This window comes from Acomys minous (genome assembly GCF_964271855.1).
Source record: "Acomys minous genome assembly, chromosome: 5".
NCBI classification, from domain to species: Eukaryota; Metazoa; Chordata; class Mammalia; order Rodentia; family Muridae; genus Acomys; species Acomys minous.
The window spans coordinates 71,337,988-71,357,958 of record NC_140494.1 but is presented as its reverse complement, the minus strand read 5'-3'; the positions used below and the strand labels follow the sequence as shown (position 1 = coordinate 71,357,958).

Sequence of the window (19,971 nt, the reverse complement as noted above, 5' to 3'; positions counted from 1 at the left end):
AATGGTGATTTTAAAAATGATGATGATGATGATAATAATAATAAAACGATGAAATAATAAAATAAAAAAATAATAATCTCTTTTACAGCCTCACTGCAACTTAGTTGTGAACTGCTACCTCCCCGTTACACAGAGTCGACCCTGACCCTTGAGTGTGGTTTGCACGTGCCGCGGAAACACTAGGGAGCAGCATCAGAAGCAAGACTGGAAGGATAAAGGATAGGAGGCGCTCTCAGCACATCCAATCGATGTGCGCTGGGATCCTCAGCCTTGCGTGCGCGCCAGGCATCCTACTTCCGCTGCGCGGGCCGCTGGCGGGGAGCGGTCGCCATAGCGACGGCCGTGGCAACCAGGGAGAGTGGTGGTGAGGCGGCTGAGCCGCTCCGGGTCCCTCTCCTGCTCCGCGGCCATGGCGGGAGGCCACGGGGACGTCCGTAAACTCTTTCTTTTCACGACCACCCAGAATTACTTCGGGATGAGGCCGGAGCTCTGGGACCAGCCTCCGTTGAGCAACTGCCCCGAGGTGAACAACTTCTTGGACGACGGGAACCAGATGCTGCTTCGGGTGCAGCGGTCCGACGCTGGGCTGGCGTTTTCCAATGCGGTAAGGCGGTCGCCGGGCATCACCTGCCCTGCGTACCCAGGTCCAGCCTGGTCTTCCCTCCCTCAGACCCAGGTCCTCGGGCTAGGCCTAAAGACAGCCTCAGCCTTGCCCAGCAGCCCTGGGGCCCAAGCTGTCGCCGCCTCGGTGGTGGAGTTCCCTTGTCAGCAGATTGGAATAGGAGCAATATACACCTTTGGCCCTTCCATGTTGGCCTTCAACTAAGGTCCTTAAAGGATTTGACTGCGTACCTCTGTTTAAGACATCTTTAGTCTCTCCTTCCTTGAACACAGCTAAATTAAACTTAATAAGCTATATAACCTCATATGGTTGTATTTTCAAACTTGATAAACAATAGTCCTTGAGTTTCACATAATTTTTATCCTCATAAAATATGACAGTTTGCTAGCAACAAATTATTGTAACAGGATAAAAGTGACACAAGACGTCTAGAAGGAGAGTAGGGGTCATAAGTCCTTAATTCATTGCCTTTCTGGAAAAAGGAAAGAGAAATTTTTTGAGCAGTATACTTTTTAGCTAATAAATTGATTACTGTTGACATCGTTAGCATTGATTTAGTATATTCCTGGTAAGTCAGCTTATTTCCCTTTTTGGTTATCGATTTACTTATTTAATTTTGCGACATCCTAGCTTCCTAGTGTAGGTTGTTACTGAGCATGTCATCCTTTTGCCCCAGCCTCCCAGTGCTGAGGTAACAGGTGTGTACAGCAAACCCAGCTTGTCTACCATTTCCAATAATGTAGCTGTGTGATCATTTAATAAAAAGTTGATGTCTTTACAAAAAACAATTTTGGCTATGGTAAAGATAGTTTTAGGAGATAGACTTGTCCATTTGGGCAGTTTTAAATACACATGTCTAGTGATATAACTAACATGTTAGTGCAACATTTCTTTCCAATACTAAATTTTATGAAAACTTAAGATCATCTGTTTATCACTTTAGATTGATTTTGATGACACAAAAGATAAAGTGCTAGTGTTTTTCAAGCTCCGACCTGAAGTAATTACAGAAGACAATCTCCATAACAACATTCTTGTCTCATCAATGCTGGAATCACCTATCAGTTCCCTTTACCAAGCAGTACGGCAGGTGTTTGCACCCGTGTTGCTAAAGGTGAGTGCGGTATTTGCGGTTTTATTTTATGTGGGTGTTTTGGTCAGTAAGGAAAGAAGACATACATATTACTTCATTTACTGTTTAATGTGTTTTAGTGTATTTATTGAAAAATTTTATAGTGTCAAACTTCTAATATTACTTTAAACTTTATTGAGGAACAATGAATAAAGCTACAAAGTGCAGTTCACATCAACTTACATAGTTGTACTAAATGATTTTTTAGAAATGTTTAACTGTTGAAGTGGAAGTTAAAGCAGGCTTTCAATGAAGTAGAGATTTGTGGGCATAGTTTGTAGACAGTGTTTTTTTTTTTTAACAAGCTTGATTGGCAATGCTTTGACCAATGGGTGCTCTTGCCTGTTTTTAATTAGGACCAGGAATGGAGCAGAAATTTTGATCCTAAACTTCAGAATCTTTTGAGTGAACTAGAAGCTGGATTGGGTATAGTTCTACGAAGATCAGATACTAATTTACCCAAGCTGAAACTTAAGGAAGATGATACAAGAGGTATATAACAATATATAATGTTTTATTTCCATGACTAACTTTTTTATTACTACTACTACTACTACTTTACTTAGAGAGAAAGAGGGAGAGTGATAGTAAATACTTTTGTGCTTGAGTATGTGTGTGAGTGCCACAGCATACTTGTAGAGGTCAAAGGACAGCTTGTGGGAGTCAGTCTCTCCTTCCAGCTTTTGGAATCCTGGGATCAACCTCAGGTTGCCAAGATTAGTGGCAAGTACCTTTACCACTGAGTCATCTCCAATGTTGGCTACTTTTATGTCAATTTGACACAAGCTGTAGTCATCTGAGAGGAGGGAACCTCGGTTGAGAAAATGCCTCCAAAAGATCAGGCTGTAGGCAAGCCTGTAGGTCATTTTAATTAGTGACTGATGGGGCAGGGCCCAGCCCGTTGTGGATGGTGCTCCTCTTGGGGTTGTGGTCCTGAGTTCTAAAAAAAAAAAAGCAGCTTGAACAAACTATGGGGAGTAGGCCAGTAAGCAGCTCCCCTCCATGACCTCTGTGTCTGCCTCTGCCGTGTTTCAGTTCCTCTCCTGATTTCTTCTATGATGTATAGGGATATGGACACATGAGCCAAAGAAGCCCTTTGATTCCCAAGTTGCTTTGGTCATGGTATTTCATCACAGCAATAGTGACCCTAACTAGGACACCATCTGTAGCAAACTCAAAGTATAAAGTTCATTGATCATTCCATCAATACATTAGCAAATAACTCTTAGTTCTTCCCAGTTTTCTTTCTGTGGTTTTTGGATGTTCTATGAATGTAAGCTTCTGAAAATGAATAGATTTTTATGAGTTTGGAGAAGCTCTGGGTAGTTTTTAGAAATTGAAAATAGAGTAGTTATATCCTATAACACATGCCTTGAATGTGACTTGCCTGACCAATATGTTCTCTGTAAAGACACCAGAGCTGTCTTGTGGTTGTATTTTTTGGCACCGTGCTTTAAGACCAATTTAGAGCTTAAAAATGGAAAAACTGTGGCACCAAGCAGACCACAGAAGGGGTGCTGTTTACAAGTCAAGAAAGGGGACAAGTGGGTGAAGTATGAGAAAGGAAGCCAGTGTGTAAAGTGTGGCTTTGACTTCACTTAGGAGCACATGCGGCTGATGTCTCAGCTCTTTGACTGCCTCACTACAGGGTGTGGCTGGCTCTATACCTGTGAGGGTAGTGGGCCACCAACTCCTATTATATAATGCATCATATTGGTACTATTTATAATTGTATTATTATGAGAATAGATACGTTTCTACTTATTAGCAAAATGAAGTGCTTAGTATACAAATAATATTTAAAAATATTTGTAGCACAATTGGAATTGGACTCAAATGATCAAACAGATGCTTTTTAAAACTTACCCCACACAGTCGTACTCAGCATGTGATTAAGCTCGCAGAAATGGTCTAGCGGAGTGGGGTATTTATTTATTTATTTATTTATTGTTTTTTTGAGGCACGATTTTTCTGTGTAGCCTTTGGCTGTCCTGGGCTCACTTTGTAGACCAGGCGGGCTTCAAACTGACCGAGATCCACCTGCCTCTTCCTCCCTGAGTGCTGAGATTACAGGCATGTTCTACTGCAATCGGTGTCACTGAGATATTTAAAAACAAAGCTCTTTTGCATATCCTTTCAAATTAAGTTGAAACCATACATTACCCGTAATTCTTTTTATTTGATGGAGTTTGCTGGCATGGGTGGTATGAGGTCAGATTTAGGGGTCACTGTGTAGGAGCAAGTTCACAGACTTAAGATGCCGCTGACAGTCTTGTTAAGAATGGCTTACAGACGCAGGTGGGAGCTACCCAACATCACACTCACAAGCAGGACCCGAGCTGTCAAGTAGGAGCAGTTAGTGTTTCCAACAGACTTAAGTAAGAAGTAACTGTTGGTAGGGGCTGTAAGGTCATTTTTCTGGACCAAACCTAAACCAGCAGATGAACCAAATAATGTTCTTCTGTTTCCTCTGGTGTCTGAATTGTTTTCTCTTAACTTTTCTTTTAGGTATTCTCACACCAAGTGATGAGTTCCAGTTTTGGATAGAACAAGCTCATCGTGGAAATAAACAGATTAGTAAAGAAAGAGCCAGTTATTTTAAGGAATTATTTGAAACAATTGCACGGGTATGTGATCCACACAAAGTTTTGTATATTAAGCTTATTGTAAATGGTCCTTAGGATTCAATTTTCAGTGTAGTTTTCTCTTTTAAAATCTATTTGACAGTTGTAAGCAAGATACATAATTTATAAACCCTAGAATTTACTTAAGCCATATGCTTAATAATAATAGAAATAAAAACATTAAATTCTAATCGTAGGAAATAATTTTCCTTAAAAAAAAATGCAGTGTTTTGAAAGTACTGGGAGAAAAACAAGTCCAGGATGGCTGCTGGCTCCTGGGTGAAGTGCTTGTTGTACAGGCCTGTGACCAGCGTTCGGATCCACATCTGGATTTATAGTCCCAGCACTAGTATTGTGACAGGAGGGTTGGGGGTGCTTGCTAGCCATCCACCTAGTCTAAGTGGAGAGCTTTAAGCTCTTTGAAAGACCCAGTCTCAAAAGAGAAAATAGTGGAGAGGGATAGAGGAATTGACACACAGTTGACCTTTGGTCTCCACATTTATGTCCACAAACAAGTGTTCACGTCAACACATACACAAACACACATGCATAATACATGCATTTATCACACAAACCCAGTATACTGATATTTATTTATGTGGAGATAATATCTTTTGATGGAATGATTTAAGCTAGCATTTCAAAGTAATTTAAAATTTGAAGTCTTACGTGGTGTGCGTGTCTGTGGGAGGATGATGTGTGTATATGTGTGGGCAAGTGTGCTTTCACACACATGTAGAGGTCACATGGGGACAACTTTGTGGAGTCAGTTCTTTTCTTCTACCTTTACATGGGTCCCAGGAATCAAACTCAGGTCACTAGGTTTGAGTCACAGGTTCCTTTACCACTGAACCCTCCCGCCAGTCTCTGCAGTATCATGTTATGGCATGTTTGAAGCATAGTAAAGCTTGTTTTGATGACACTGATGAAACATAGAATAATGAATTCGTGCTGCTCTTGTTGCTGGTCACCACATTACAGAGCACAACACACGACTGAATAAAGAACGTGTGGATTATAGTGCGCAGTGTGTATATGGTGCTAAAGCCACCTATGCTAGGAAAACAGATAAACTCAATGTAAAGGAACTCAGCTAAAGGTGTAAATAAATGAATAGTCTTTTTCCTATTGTTTTTTTCAGTCTTTTGTGATACTTATATTTATGGAGGGTATTTGTACAACTAGTCGGAAAAAAGGGAGAGGGAATTAGATTGAGAAAGTCTAGGAACATTATGTATGTTACTTAACACACAGATGTAACTGTGTTTCAACATGAATGCATTTTGGTCTCAGGAGTTTTATAACTTGGACAGCCTGTCCTTGCTAGAAGTTGTTGACTTGGTGGAGACGACTCGGGATGTTGTAGATGACGTGTGGAGACAAACGGAGCATGCTCATTACCCTGAGTCACGCATGCTGCATCTGCTGGACATCATAGGTACAGGAGGGAAGGACACTGTGGGGACACTGCAAACCCAGTTCTCTTCTTCCCCCCTCCCGTCTTCTCTTCCCCCGAATTTCTTACTTACAATGCTTATTAACGCAATACTTGGTATTTAAGTAACTTTTTTTTTTTTCAAGAGAGGGTTTCTCTGTGTAGCCTTGGCTGTCCTGGACCCTCTTTGTAGACCAGGCTGGTCTTGAACTCACAGCGATCCTCCTGCCTCTGCCTCCCGAGTGCTGGGATTAAAGGCGTGTGCCACCACACCCGGCTTATTTAAGTAACTCTTAATAAATCACACAGATTTATCTATATACATTTTTTGCTTATAGTTGGTTTAGTTCCTATATAAAATACTTTGATCATTAATAGAACTAAATTTATGTTTTTTTGTTTATACATATGTTAATTAATTAAAATTTTTTTTCTTGTTTTCGAGACAGGGTTTCTCTGTGTAGCCTTGGCCATCCTGGACTCACTTTGTAGACCAGGCTGGCCTCGAACTCACAGCGATCCGCCTGCCTCTGCCTCCGGAGTGCTGGGATTAAAGGCGTGCGCTACCACGCCCAGCTTAATTAAAATATTTTAAGGATTTATTTATGTGTATATTTAGTACCCGTGGAGACCAGAAGAGAGTTTCTGATCTCTTTGGCCTGGAGCTGTAGGCATTCATGAGTCACCTGATGTGGGTGGGTGTCGGGCTCTGAACTGAGATCCTCTGATGGAGCATTCCTGACTGCCAAGACATTGCTCTAGCCCACTTCATATGTTCACTTTCCCATGGTTTCAAATGAACTGAAATTTATTAAAACCAAACTGGTTTATATCCCAATATTGCATATTTGACTCAGAAAAGATTCTTTCCGTTATTCCGCTTAGAACCTGAGATAAGCTCCTGGAAGGTGTGTGCTAAGCACTTTTGTTATGAGGCAAGTCAGGTAGCAACTTGGAATTGCTATTTGCTTGTTCCATGTAGTAAGCCCTGCAGCCTTTGGTACAGCATGGTGACTGAAGGTGAATGCAAGCTCATGTCTGTGTGCACATGCAGACTTATAAGTTACCCATAGTGGCAGTCTTAGGGTGGGTGGCAGTCTTCTGTGGATTTTCAGTTGCTAATGTACATGTTAATTTTTCCCTAAGTATGTATTTTATAATTCTGTAAAAAATATCTCCATACAATCTTGGTTTATGTTTTATTAGGTGGTTCATTTGGAAGGTTTGTTCAAAAGAAGCTGGGAAGTTTGAAACTGTGGGAAGATCCTTATTACCTTGTGAAAGAAAACCTTAAAGCTGGCATTTCAATTTGTGAACAGTGGGTGATAGTCTGCAGTCACCTTACAGGTCAAGTGTGGCAGCGCTTTGTCCCTCATCCATGGAAAAATGAAAAGTATTTCCCAGAAACTCTTGACAGACTGGGCAAACGGCTGGAGGAGGTACCAGTTTGACTCTCTGCTTCTTTGTCTTTAAGTGAAGTGGGTTCCACTGTTCTGTGAATGCATTTTACAACCGGTGACCATGTGTGAGAGACGTGATTGATGGTTTGGGTGAAGACAGAAATTACTGTCATAGGAGACATCTCCTGCTCTGGTGTAGGGCATGGCACATAGTGGGGACTAAGTCCTACTTTTCTCTTCTCTTTAGACATGTGAGTGGTCCACACATCAGCTGTAAAATTCCATTTTGTTCTGTGTTGTAAGAAATGAAGCAGTTTTCCCTGTGTGGGATTCACAAGCTTTCTCTTGGCTACTGACCTTGCTTCAAAGATGGCCCTCTTTGAAGGATGTGCTCGGTGGACATACTTCATACCGTTTCTTGTTTACCTCAGCTGTGAGCTTTCATAAAAAAATTACATAGTTAGCGTCAAAGGAAAGGCAAAGTGAGATTGCAGAGATAACTTCACCCCTTTCTTAGGATAAACACAATTTTTTTTTGGTATGGAATATTCCAAACATACATAAAAGAATGAGATACTTCATGTTTTGTTCACTTACAGAAGCTACTGTAAAGATATTTGTATTAACTCTTTAGATTTTGGACCAATTTACAGAGTACTTTACTTTAATACATCTTAGGTTTTAACATACTACATTTCAGGTTTTGGCTATCCGAACGATTCATGAGAAGCTCTTGTGCTTTTTGCCTGCCAGCGAGGAGAGAATCATATGCCTGTCTCGAGTGTTTGAGCCGTTTACTGGCGTGAACCCCGTTCAGTACAACCCATATACTGAGGTGGAGTCTCTATGTGCTTATGTCTTTAATTTCTTTTTGTGTTCTCGAGTTTTAAGGGTTTCTTTTTTTTTTTTTTTAACTTTACAGTCTAACAGTATAATTAATTTGTTTAGCCTTTATGGAAAGCTGCAGTGTCTCAGTATGAGAAAATCATTGCACCTGCTGAGCAGAAGATAGCAGGGAAACTAAAGAATTACATTTCAGAAATTCAAGATAGTCCACAGCAGGTAAGTATCAAAAGATCTCACTGTAAAGTTTTTGTAAGCTGTTTCACTGTGTGCACTTGAGGTGGGATAAACATGCACTTTATTTTACATTAGCTTCTTCAGGCCTTTCTGAAATACAAAGAACTGGTGAAGCGTCCAACTATAAGCAAAGAGCTGATGTTAGAAAGAGAGGCTTTGCTGGCAAGACTTGGGGATTCAGTTAAAGGTAAGGCTCACCAGAGCTAGCTGCTTCCTTGAGAAACGCTTATGGTGGATAATTCTCTCATGCTGTTGTTCAGGGTTAAAAACTGCGCTAAGGCATCTTTATGACAAACGTTGATTTCTTTATGATATAAATGATAGATTGCCTTTTCTTTTTTCAAAATTATTTTATGTGCGTGCCTTGCTTGCATGTATATTTATGCACTGTGTGAATTATTGGTTACCATGGAAGCCAGAAGAGGGTGTCAGATCCTCTAGAACTGTTACAGTCAGTTATGAACTGCTATGTGCGTGCTGGAAATCGAAAGCAGCCAGTGCTTTTAACTGCCAAGCCGTCTCTCCAGCCCCTCAGTTTGTTTTTGTTAGCAGATCGTTTTTTTCTGTATCTTACATAGTACGTTGTCTTAGTTTCTTTTCTTTCTTTTTTAAAATGAATTTTTAAAAATGAATTTATTCAGATTACAACTCAATTGTTATCCCATCACTTGTATCCTCCCATTCTTCCCTCCCTCCCGCTTTCACCCTATTCCCCTCCCCTGGGTCTAAGCCCAAGGGGGACCTCCTCCCCCACTATATGGTCATAGGCTATCAAGTCTCATCTTGGTGGCCTGCTTATTCTTTCTTTGAGTGCCATCAGGCCTCCCCACCAAGGGGAGGTGGTCAGATATGGGGCACCAGAGTTCGTGTCAGAGTCAGTCGCCACTCTCCACATAACTGTGGAGAATGTCCTGTCCATTGGGTAGATCTGAGTAGGGGTTCAATGTTCTTCTTGTAGGTTTCTTTTTCTTTATACTGTGATAAAATACCCTGACTAAAGCAAATTAAGGAAGGAAAGAATTATTTTAATGGACAGTTCACGTTATAGCCCATCACAGTGGGGACATCAGGGTAGCAAGCGTTGAAGAAGACAGTGATGCATGTGTGCTCATGCTCAGCTTGCTTTTCTGTCCTACACAGTTCGGCATCCCCTGCCCCCTACAAAATATTTCTCCCTATGTCAGTTAACATACGATAATCTTCTGAATCTGTGTTCCTGACGATTCTACATTGTGTCCTGTTGACAGCACTAATTGTCATATACACCTCAAGGTTCTTGTGATGAAGTGAGGAGCAATGCCCTCAACATTTCCAACATAGCTTCAACTGTTGAAGCTTCCGGTCCTTCTGTGTAATTTATTTGCCTTGCATGATACAGATTTTCGATTGGACTTTGAGAATCGGTGCCGAGGAATTCCTGGTGATGCAACTGGACCACTTTCTGGCAGAAATCTTTCAGAAGTTGTCAATAATATTGTTTGGGTTCGTCAGTTGGAATTGAAGGTACTTGTTTTAATACAGTTGAGGAACAATGCATATTGAAAACATACTGCATTAAGGTATATCATAGAGATTCTGAAGCTATTGTGCAAATGCTGTTTTCTCATTGTGTGGCCAGATGCCAGAGAAGCACTGTAGGGCGCGGAGAGAGTGTCATCAAGAGTGGTCTGCCTGTTGTGGCTCCATGTGGTGGCAGAAGCGTAGGACATGACATCTTGGCAGATCAGAAAGCAGAGAGCTGGGTGCAGAATCTGGCTAAGCTGGGAGTTTTATCCCTACCCCATGGCTGTACTTTGCCAACTGGGCTCCATATCCCAGGGATACTACAGATTCCCAAAACAAAGCCATCAGCTGGGGACCATGTGCTGAAATACCCAACCCAGTAGGAAGCAGTTTACCTTCATGCTGTAACATCTAATCTTCATTGAAATGTAAAGAAGCCTGAAAACAAATGTGTGGAGAAGATTATGGTACTATTCATTTTTTATATAGAGATGGTTGTCACGTTGTGTCTCTCAGAACCTTTGAAAGCATCAGTGAGGACTTTATCTTTGGTATTAGATTTAAAGACATAACTTGAGAAGTCCTGATGGTTCGAAAGTCTATCTGCAAGTATTTTTATGTCACTAAATCACTTTAGTGTAGAAGTTAAAGGAGAAGTGAAAGTACATCATTGTCTTTGATAGTGTTAGTAAAATTGACCTAAAGCTTTTTTGGACCTACTGTTACTCTGTATAGGCTTTGAATTTGACTTGTATAGTAAACTCTAAAGGATTGATAATGGGGTCTGTAATCAAGGGCAAAAGGTCATGGGACATTACAAAACCTACTTTGCAAGTTTGTACCTTTGATGTATGTTCTGGATTATTATGCCTCACTCTCCAGAGTACCATTCCTTAGAATGGGCAATTACGGAGGAAGACACCGTTTCTGTCTTTGCTGACATTTGAATCTATCTAATTATTGTTTGAGCTACTAAGAAAGTATTTAGCAAATGGGCAATATTATGGCAAATATGTTTAGGAGCAATGCAGATGCTTCTTGGAGTTTTCTCTGAAAAGTAGTGGAGTGCAGCTCTTGTGTGGCTAGCCTCTCCTTCACTTAATATTTTGTATAATTCCTTGTTTGTGCTGTTCTCTTGAGTGTTATTTTTCTGAGGTTCTTTAATTCAGAAGTCATCTGGAGGGTGACATCCTTGTTCCCTATGAAAAAGCCCTTCCCTTTGTTTACAAATGTTAGGAAAATAGTTTTTGAGTCTCAAGTCAGAGAAAGGACTCCCTTATTTTGAAAGCTAAAATTTGGTAGCATTAATGCATATCTTTGGATTTTTTTAAAGGTAGATGATACTATCAAGATTGCAGAAGCACTTTTGTCCGACCTGTCAGGGTTTCGCTCTTTCCATCGGAGTGCTGAAGATCTCTTGGACCAGTTTAAGCTCTATGAACAGGAGCAGTTTGATGACTGGTCCAGGGAAGTTCAATCAGGGCTGTCTGATTGCAGGTCAGGCTTGTGGTAAGTGCCAGTCCACTGACCTGTAGACACAAAGTCATGTGTAGATCCTGCTCCTCTCCACAGACTTACTTTTTATTAAAGACTCATGTGCATATGTGTGAATGTCAGATGTGTGCTCCATTGCCCTTAGAGGCAAGAAGGGTGCCAGGTCACTAGAGTTAGAGGAAACTGGGGGCCTGACTGGCTGGTGGGAACTGAGCTTGAGTCCTCTAGGGGAGCAGGGCCATCTCCCTGGCCGGAGTGTACTGGAAGTCACTGAGGTTGGAACCCGACTATCCAACTGGAGGCGAGTGCTTACCCCTCTCTCCAGTCACATGTCTGGTCCTTGGAACTGCAGCTTAAGTTCTGAGAATTAGGTCCTGCTTCCCTGAAGATGCTTTGTTATGGAGAATCATAGATTTTTTTCCTCCTTTTTTTTTTAACATTACATTGTATGCATAAGCACTTTAAACTGCAAATTATATTATTTTAAAGCCGGTTAAAAAAGAAATATTTTCCTATGACACCCCAAGTAGTAAGCCTTTGGTAAGTATTTAATGAATTTTAGTCAATGTTTTATTAGTTACCCTTGCTTTAGTAGCAATTCATTGAGTGTCGCTAGAACACAAATCAGCATTAGCTGGTACTTGCAGTCAGTTTTCCACAGTCCATTATTATCTCTATTTTAGATTCTTCCCATGCCTCCTTCTGCTGGAAGTCAGACCCAGGCCTTGAACATGAGTTTACATCTGAGCTGGGCCTTCAGCCCTCTTGCTTGTTTTTCAACAGATAAGGTCTCCTTATGTTGCCCAAGATTAGTCTTAAATTCATGTGTGTGCAACCACCATGTCTTTTAAAAAGAAACTGTTCATAACATGAAGTTCTTTGCCCCTCCCCCTCCTAGTACAAGGATGGTCGATCCAACAGCGCTCTTAAATTGAATAGAAAATGCATGTCCCTGACTCGGTTCTGGCTCGGGAGGAGGAACAAAGGAAGCCTATGGTACAAAGACTACTACAGTTTTGTGCCATTTAACTCTTTCCTTCCTACTTGGAACTGGAGATAAGAGAGATGTTCTAGCCTTCACCGTCCAGAACAGATTGCCGTGGTTAGCTAGGTTTGAAACCCAGTCTGCTTTGCTATGCAGTGGTAACGTGCTATGTAAGGCAGTGAGCGGTTCAGAGGTCTGAGGTCTGTTGCACATGAGCCCACTGAAGCTTCTCCAGCCTGGACTTTCCCATGTCAACATCATCTGACCCCCCCCCCCCCCCCCCCCCCCGTGTGTATGTGTTATCAGTTTCATTGGGCAATGTGTAAGAAAAATGAAGCTTAACAGATCCCTCTTCCTTTATTCTTCTAGTATTGAGGCTAACAGTCGAATAATGGAGTTGGACCCTAATGATGGGGAATTAAAGGTGCATTATTCCGACCGCCTGGTGGTCCTCCTGCGAGAAGTCCGCCAGCTTTCTGCCCTGGGCTTTGTCATTCCTGCCAAAATCCAGCAGGTTGCAAATGTTGCTCAGAAGTTCTGCAAGCAAGCCATCATTCTTAAACAAGTATGGGGCCACCTTGGACGACGTTTTGTTCTTGGTTATTATGCTAAGTTAGACTATGTTAAGGGATTTGGTTTCTGCTTTTAATTTTTTATGCTACTGTAATAGATTATTAGCTTGTGAATTTGGGGTTTGCTAAATGACCAAATTAAAATCTGGCTTTATGTAGGAATTTTTAAACTTAAGACAATACTATCATTAATTTTCATTCTAAAATCAGTTGGAAAAATTACATATTTCTTCTTTCCTTCCCTTTGTAACTTCTTCACTCTTCTTTCTTTCCTTTTTCTTATTACTTATAAAGGTCTTAAAGGAACTTCTAATGAAAGTCCTCTACCTACCTTTCTGATAGCCATGGAGGGTTCCCAGGTTAATTGGTGTTGGTTTACTTGTTTGTAGCATACTGTTGTTTCCCTGCTTAAAGCAAGCACTGTTTACCTAGCTGTTCACCTTCTGCATCAGGTCCCAGCTCAGTCTACAGTCTTGGCCTCTTCTGTCTGCTTCTCTGACATGCTCTGACGTTGTCTGGATGCTTCAGAGAGTCAACTTAGGAGTAGAAAATCTCTTTTGACTCACAGGCTTGGAAGTTTCAGCCCATGATCAATTTGTTCCCTTGCTTTTAGGCCTACACCAGAGCAGCATATTGTAGGAACATGGGTGGGTTAAATCCATTTATTATGGCTATTGCGGAAGCAAACGGAGAGGAGTGGGGGGCCATACTTCCTTTTGAGAGCATATATTGCCATTGCTCTAAAGACCTTCCACTTAGCTCCACCACTTTTTAATATTTACTCGAGACAGAGTCTCACTATGTAGGCCTGGCCAGCCTCCGACTGGCTATGTCAACCAGGCTGGCTTCGTATTAGCTTGCTTCTATCTCTTGAGTTAAAGGTGTGTGCTACCACTTCCAGACCAACTTTTTTTTTAAAAATAAATTTTGTTTATTCTTTGACAGTTTGACACATATGTACAATGTATCTTGATCATACCCATGCCATTGTCCTCTCACTCTCCCTGGATCCGCCCAAACGCCCCCCTCCCGCCTTCATTCCTTCCAACTCATTGAGTTCTATCAGTCCTGCTCATATGTGCATGGGTGTGGGGCCCTCCACTTAGCAGAGGCCACAGCTCTAAAGGCGACTCTCAACCCACAGCAGCCCTCATCTGCCAGCAACTTGCCAGTGAGGCCTTGTGAGCTCCTGTCCATCAGTGTTGGAGTGTTGTCTTGTTCTTGTACAAACTATAGCTGCTATGGTTCCATAGTGCCAGGCCATGCCATGCCCAGAAGACATGTCACAGTATTCCTTCTCCCTCCTGTGTTATTGCCACCTCTTCATCCATGGTCCCTTTAGCCTCAGGCAAAGGGTCTCAGTGAGGGACGAGCATGCAATGGTCAAGGCTCTCAGCTTATGGCTAATTATGACTCTTCACATTAACTGCTGCCCACTGCAGAGAGAAGCTGCCCTGACCAAGGTTGAATGCTACGGTGTTCATGGTATTCAAATACATATGTAGAATGCAGTTGATGACACGAGCACTCAGTACAGCATCAACTGTACGTTTTCTCTCACTACCGGGGCTTGTGCCCTTCCCAGCCATTTGATTAAGTTTATAGCCTCAGACTTGAGCTCCCTTCTGTGAAGCAGATCTTAAATCCACCAGAAAGCAGTTTGCTACTCCGTAATAGTCATGCCCACCATTGTACCAATGGTGCAGGTTGCCTGGCAGGTCAGTATTTAGTAGGAAAGGTCCAGTGGTCAGTAAGAGCATGCTTTGGTTACAGTTACAGCTGTGATGAGATACCATGACCAAAGCAACTCTTACAAAAGAAAGCATTTTCTTTAAACCTTTTATTAATTCTTTGTGAATTTCATATCATGTACCCTAATCCCATTCACCTCCCTGTCCCTCCATGTCTGCCCTCCACCTTCACAACAGAAGAAAAGAGTTACTCACCTGGGGGCTGGCTTACAGTTCTAGAGGGTTAGTCCATGACCATCATGGCAGGGAGCAGAGAAGCATGCGCTGGAGCAGCAGCCAAGAACTTTACATCCTGGTCCACAGGCAGCAAGTGGAGAAGGAGACTGGGCCTGGTGGGGGCTTTTTGAGACTTCAGATCCCACCCCAAGTGACACACTGCTCAAATAGAGCCACACCTATTCTAACAAGGCCACGCCTTGTAGTCTTTCAAGACAGATCATTAACTGTGGACTAAGCATTAAAACATAGGAGCTTATGGGGCCATTTCTATTAAAACCACCACAGACCATTGCGATCATTTCTTCCCCTCCAGCCTGTATATCACGTACAGAATTGTGAAAGCTAGTCATGCAGGAGGAGGAATTCGTGGCCATTTCCACATTGATTTCTCCATACTGCATCCAGAGTGTGTGAGTCTTAAACTCTAGTTAAGGTGGACAACCAAGAGTGTTGATAATAGCCAGTCTTGTCTTGGGAGGCCGTCGGCCCCCCCTGATCAATAACCTGTAGAGAGGTGTACCATACTTGGCACTGAGGTTTTTATATAATAACCGTTTCTTTTGCTCTATCAAGCCCTGTAGGGTACCATTCTTCCAATTCTTAAAAAAAAAAAAATCATTTGAATAGCTTACAAAGTAGTGGCTTTCCAAAAGGATTTTAAAAAATTATTTTATGTATATAGGTATTTTGCCTACATGCATATATCTGTGCCAGGTACCCACAAAGGCTAGAAGATGGCACAGTATCCTTGATAACCGAAATTTCACATGGGCTGCTATGTATATATATGGTAGGGGTTGAACCCAGGTCCTCTGGAATATCAGTTGGTGCTCTTAACCACTCGACCGTCTCTCCAGACACCCCTATACATAAGGGTTTTCATACATATGTAGTTTTGATTTTTTCATTCCCCACTTCTTTCTCTTTTATTCAGCCACCACCTATCCCTAGTTAAACCTTTAGCTCCCAGGATTCTCCCCTCTACTACTATCCCTTTCTACCAATAAGCCGCCTACTCCACTCCAGTCTCTTTCTGGTTTCCTGACTTCTTTGATACTCCTAAGTTAAACATCTAAAAGTTGGAAGCTAGGGTTAGTATATGAGGCAGAACATGCGATGCTTGTCTTCCTGGACCTAAGTTATTTTATTTAATGTGATATTTTTTGGTTCCATCTATTTTCCTACAGACTTCATTTTTTTTATAGCTGAATAAAATCCCATTGTGTACCACATTTTTATTATCCATCAGCTGATGGGCATCTAGGCTAATTCCAGTTTCTAGCTATTGTGAGTAGAGCAGCAATGAACGAGGATGTGTCTCTGTACTAAGGTTGGAGTTCCCTGGGTGTATGCACAGAAGTGCTGTATCTGGGTCATACGGTAGTTCTATTTTCAGCTCTTTGCAGAACTTTGATTCTATAAACTGCCTCCTTTAAGAGCAAACGTAAAAGATGTGCAGGAGAGAGCTGTGTGCTGAGCTGGGGAGGATGTGTGGAGGATGAGCCTTTGGGTAGGAAGGAATTGTGCTAGTTTTGCAGTCAGTCAGGGAACTGCAGGTTACACAGTTACACATGCTTCATGGCGAGTGGTTAGGATGGAGATGGCATCCAGCCTTTCCACATCCTCTGGGCACATAGGAACATCTGCCCCAAGGATCAAGAGGGGTGCCTGTTTCAACAAACCCTCCATTTCCTCTGTGTAATGGGGAGCACCCATGCAATGGCTCTCCCAATGTCATGTAGCCAATAACGTCAGAAGCAAGGATTTGAAGGCGGGAGACTAGTTAGTTCACAGACTGCTTCCCTGGTCTTGCCAAGAGTCAACCATGGATTAAAGGAGGGGAAAGAGATGCGGAGATGTGGTTGGATTGAAGGTATGATTTGAAAGTATAGGTTTTTGCTGATGTAGAATCTGAGAGAAAAGATCAAGAGCAGCCAGTTTTTGGTTGGAACACTGTACAGGTAGTTGTGTTATGTGCTACAGAGGTCTCAAGTGCTTTTTGAAAGGCACAGAAGGAGGAGATCCAGCCCTTTAGCACTGAGCCTTTCTTTAGCACTGGATTCCTTTCTTCCTGATATGGTGAACCTTGTTCCCAGGGACTAAAATTTCTTGTCTTTGGACATGACTTGATAAATTGTAGGAACTCAACATGTATGTGTTGATTGGGTATATTTTTCATAAGTGAAGATGAAAAAACTATTGCTGCTTAATCTTAAGGTTAAGAAAAATTATTACCACTCAAACAAAAATAAAGGAAATGTGTTAAAAACAGGATGTTTTATTATTCACTACTCGTTGGAATTGTTCTTTGCAGGTGGCACATTTTTACAATTCCATCGATCAGCAGATGATTCAGAGCCAGAGGCCGATGATGCTGCAGTCTGCCTTAGCGTTTGAGCAGATCATTAAAGTAAGTGAGACCCTCGTGTTTCATCAGGCTGGGGCTTGGGGAGCTGCTTTAGTATTTGCCTTTTCTTCTACTAAGTTTGAGATCCTGGTACACAGAGTTCTTGTCTTTTTTGAAACATAAGATTTGCTTCCTTTCTTGTTTAGTTAAATGTCCATACATAAGGAATTAGAAAAACTGAAAGTAGGTTTTAGACTACATGGTACTTTGCGACTGCAAACTTTTAAAAATTCATACTTTTTTTGAGTCAGAGTTTCTCTTGTACTCCTGGCTGTCCTGGACTCACTTTGTAGACCAGGCTGGCCTCGAACTCACTGATATCGCCTGCCTCTGCCTCACAAGTGCCAGGATTGCAGGTAAATTTATACATTTGATCTTGATGGAGATCAATGTTAAGAAGAATTGGGCTTTTAACATAAAATTAAACCTCTCTCGAAAAAGAATCATATCTGAATACTGTTGTTTATTATACTGAAGAACTCAAAGGCAGGAAGTGGAGGCAAGTCACAGATTACCTGGGACAACCCTAAAGAGCTAGAAGGCTACATCCAGAAACTCCAAAATGCTGCTGAGCGACTTGCTACTGAGAACAGAAAGCTGAGAAAGTGGCACACTACATTTTGTGAAAAGGTATATTTTGCTTATAGAATTTATCATGCTATGAATAGAGTTTAGTAAAATAATTAGTATATAGCTACAATTTTCTTTTGAAGTAATTTGAGATTAAACAGTTTATTTCTCTTGACTTACCTTTCTCTGCTGTTAACAAGGGACCTAGCCAGAGTGCAGATGTCAGTGTCGAAAAACTGACTGCTTTGTGGCTTGCAGCTTTCCCAACAGTCCGTGTGCTTCCCCAGGCCAGCATCCCGCTTTCCTCTTTGCATTTAGTATCTGAGTGCATGTGGTGCTGTCCTCCTCACTTATTCTAGCCCTTCCTGAGCTTGATACTTCCCGCAGTGTTGGCAGAAACAGTGCCAAAGGCAGGTTTTGTCCTTATGCATCAGTCAGGTATTAACGGTCCTGTGGGGTGAGTAGTACTTTGCCTGTGGTTAAGATGGCTGCGTTACTGGAAAGTTACCATTGTCCTAACAGTCTCTGAGACTATTGTACATTTTCAAACAGGTGGTCATTCTTATGAATATTGATCTGCTTCGGCAGCAGCAGCGTTGGAAAGACGGGCTGCAGGAACTGAGAACTGGCTTAGCAAGCGTGGCGGCACAGGTGCGTGGGTTGTGTTTGTGATGCCGTCTTCTGGGAGTCTGGACGCATGGCTCAGTGACAAGTGCACAAAAAGTCTGACACATCTGTTGGTACCCTAACAAATACAGCTCTCCCTGACTGTATTTATACATGCCATAAATCACAGGGAATTTGTGGGAGCTGAGTAAAGGTAAGCTTCTGCGGGTCTTACCGAGCTCCAAGTCCCTGTTTAGTTTGTAGGTTTGCCGACTCGGTGCTTATGAATTTGTTGTTTGCCATTCCCTTTCAAGAGGTTGTAACCTCTGTGGAATACAAAGTTAAAATCAAACCCAAGTCTAGTGACTGAAGTGACTCTCAGGACTCTTCTTAGGGGCACATTTTTTTGTAGACGGGCTCTGAGTTGAATTTGGGTCAGCTGTCATCTATTTTCCAGTTCTCAGAATTTGAAGAAAAAGCCCCAAAATGCTAGAATAGATGTCTTAATGCTTGTATGGAAGCAAACAACAATATCAAACGAAAACCAACTATTTTGAACAATGTAGTTTAAATTTCTTATTTTTAAAATAGTCAATGGGTTATTTAGGAAATAGGAAACAAAGAGTGGCATTTTTGAGAATGTTGAAAAAAATACAAAAATATTCACAAAGTAGACCACCTTCAAATAAAAGCTTAATGTTGCTTTGAGTTTTCAATTTTAGTGAGCCTCTCGGATGATATTTATAGCTGTGAGATTTCATATTGAATGTTTCATAAGTCCTCTTACTAAAACCAGCAATTAGAGTTGCATATTTTAAGATATCTAGAATGAGTTTGAAGTTGGTAAAGGTGCTTCATGTAGCTTGAAAATGTGAAGTAAAAAGAGTTATTTAGCACCAGCTTTCAAGTTGAGAAGGTGATGGCATTTCAGGGATTCCAAGCCAGCGACATGCATGCCTGGAGGCAGCACTGGAACCACCAGCTCTACAAGGCTCTGGAGCACCAGTACCAGATGGGCCTGGAGGCGCTGAACGAGAACTTGCCAGAAATAACTGTAGACTTAACCTACAAGTAAGAGGCTTTGACATCCCGATTTCATTTTCAAGTTACACCTTTCTAATAATTTGCATTTTTAAGTAATATAATTTAAGAAGGCCCATTCGTCTTGTCTTTTCAGACAGGGAAGGTTGCAGTTCAGACCCCCTTTTGAAGAAATCCGGGCTAAATATTACAGAGAAATGAAGAGGTTCATTGGCATTCCCAATCAGTTTAAGGGTGTGGGTGACGCCGGAGATGAGTCAATATTTTCTGTTATGATCGATAGAAATGCAAGTGGATTTCTGACTATTTACAGCAAAGCAGAAGATCTGTTTAGAAGACTGTCAGCTGTTTTACATCAACATAAGGTACAGAGCCTTTGTCAGAAATGTTACTGATTTAGTAAGTATACAAATTAACTTTTTCCTCTATAAAATAAACTCAAAGTGTGGCAAACCAGGAAAGGGGCTTTATAGACTCTTAATCTAGGTTTATGCTGCAAAGAGAAAGGTGCAATGGTCAATTTTGTCTTT

General features: G+C 41.6%; 1 protein-coding gene across 2 annotated transcripts in view; it reads left to right on the top strand.

Moving 5' to 3' along the window:
• Positions 1-295: 295 nt before the first annotated feature.
• The window catches only part of DYNC2H1 (dynein cytoplasmic 2 heavy chain 1), a 181,813-nt gene continuing 162,137 nt past the window's right edge, over positions 296-19,971 (top strand). Inside the window, exons 1-17 of one of the 2 annotated variants that reach the window (XM_084783099.1) lie at positions 296-604; positions 1,566-1,736; positions 2,111-2,246; positions 4,263-4,381; positions 5,672-5,816; positions 7,020-7,252; positions 7,914-8,048; positions 8,162-8,275; positions 8,369-8,480; positions 9,672-9,796; positions 11,130-11,305; positions 12,645-12,840; positions 17,132-17,227; positions 17,702-17,854; positions 18,347-18,445; positions 19,332-19,471; positions 19,578-19,806. In XM_084783099.1, coding sequence (XP_084639225.1) covers positions 410-604; positions 1,566-1,736; positions 2,111-2,246; positions 4,263-4,381; positions 5,672-5,816; positions 7,020-7,252; positions 7,914-8,048; positions 8,162-8,275; positions 8,369-8,480; positions 9,672-9,796; positions 11,130-11,305; positions 12,645-12,840; positions 17,132-17,227; positions 17,702-17,854; positions 18,347-18,445; positions 19,332-19,471; positions 19,578-19,806 — 2,574 coding nt within the window. In that variant the 5' untranslated portion in view covers positions 296-409. The remainder of the gene's footprint in view (positions 605-1,565; positions 1,737-2,110; positions 2,247-4,262; positions 4,382-5,671; positions 5,817-7,019; positions 7,253-7,913; positions 8,049-8,161; positions 8,276-8,368; positions 8,481-9,671; positions 9,797-11,129; positions 11,306-12,644; positions 12,841-17,131; positions 17,228-17,701; positions 17,855-18,346; positions 18,446-19,331; positions 19,472-19,577; positions 19,807-19,971) is intronic. The other variant, XM_084783098.1, reaches the window with a different exon arrangement.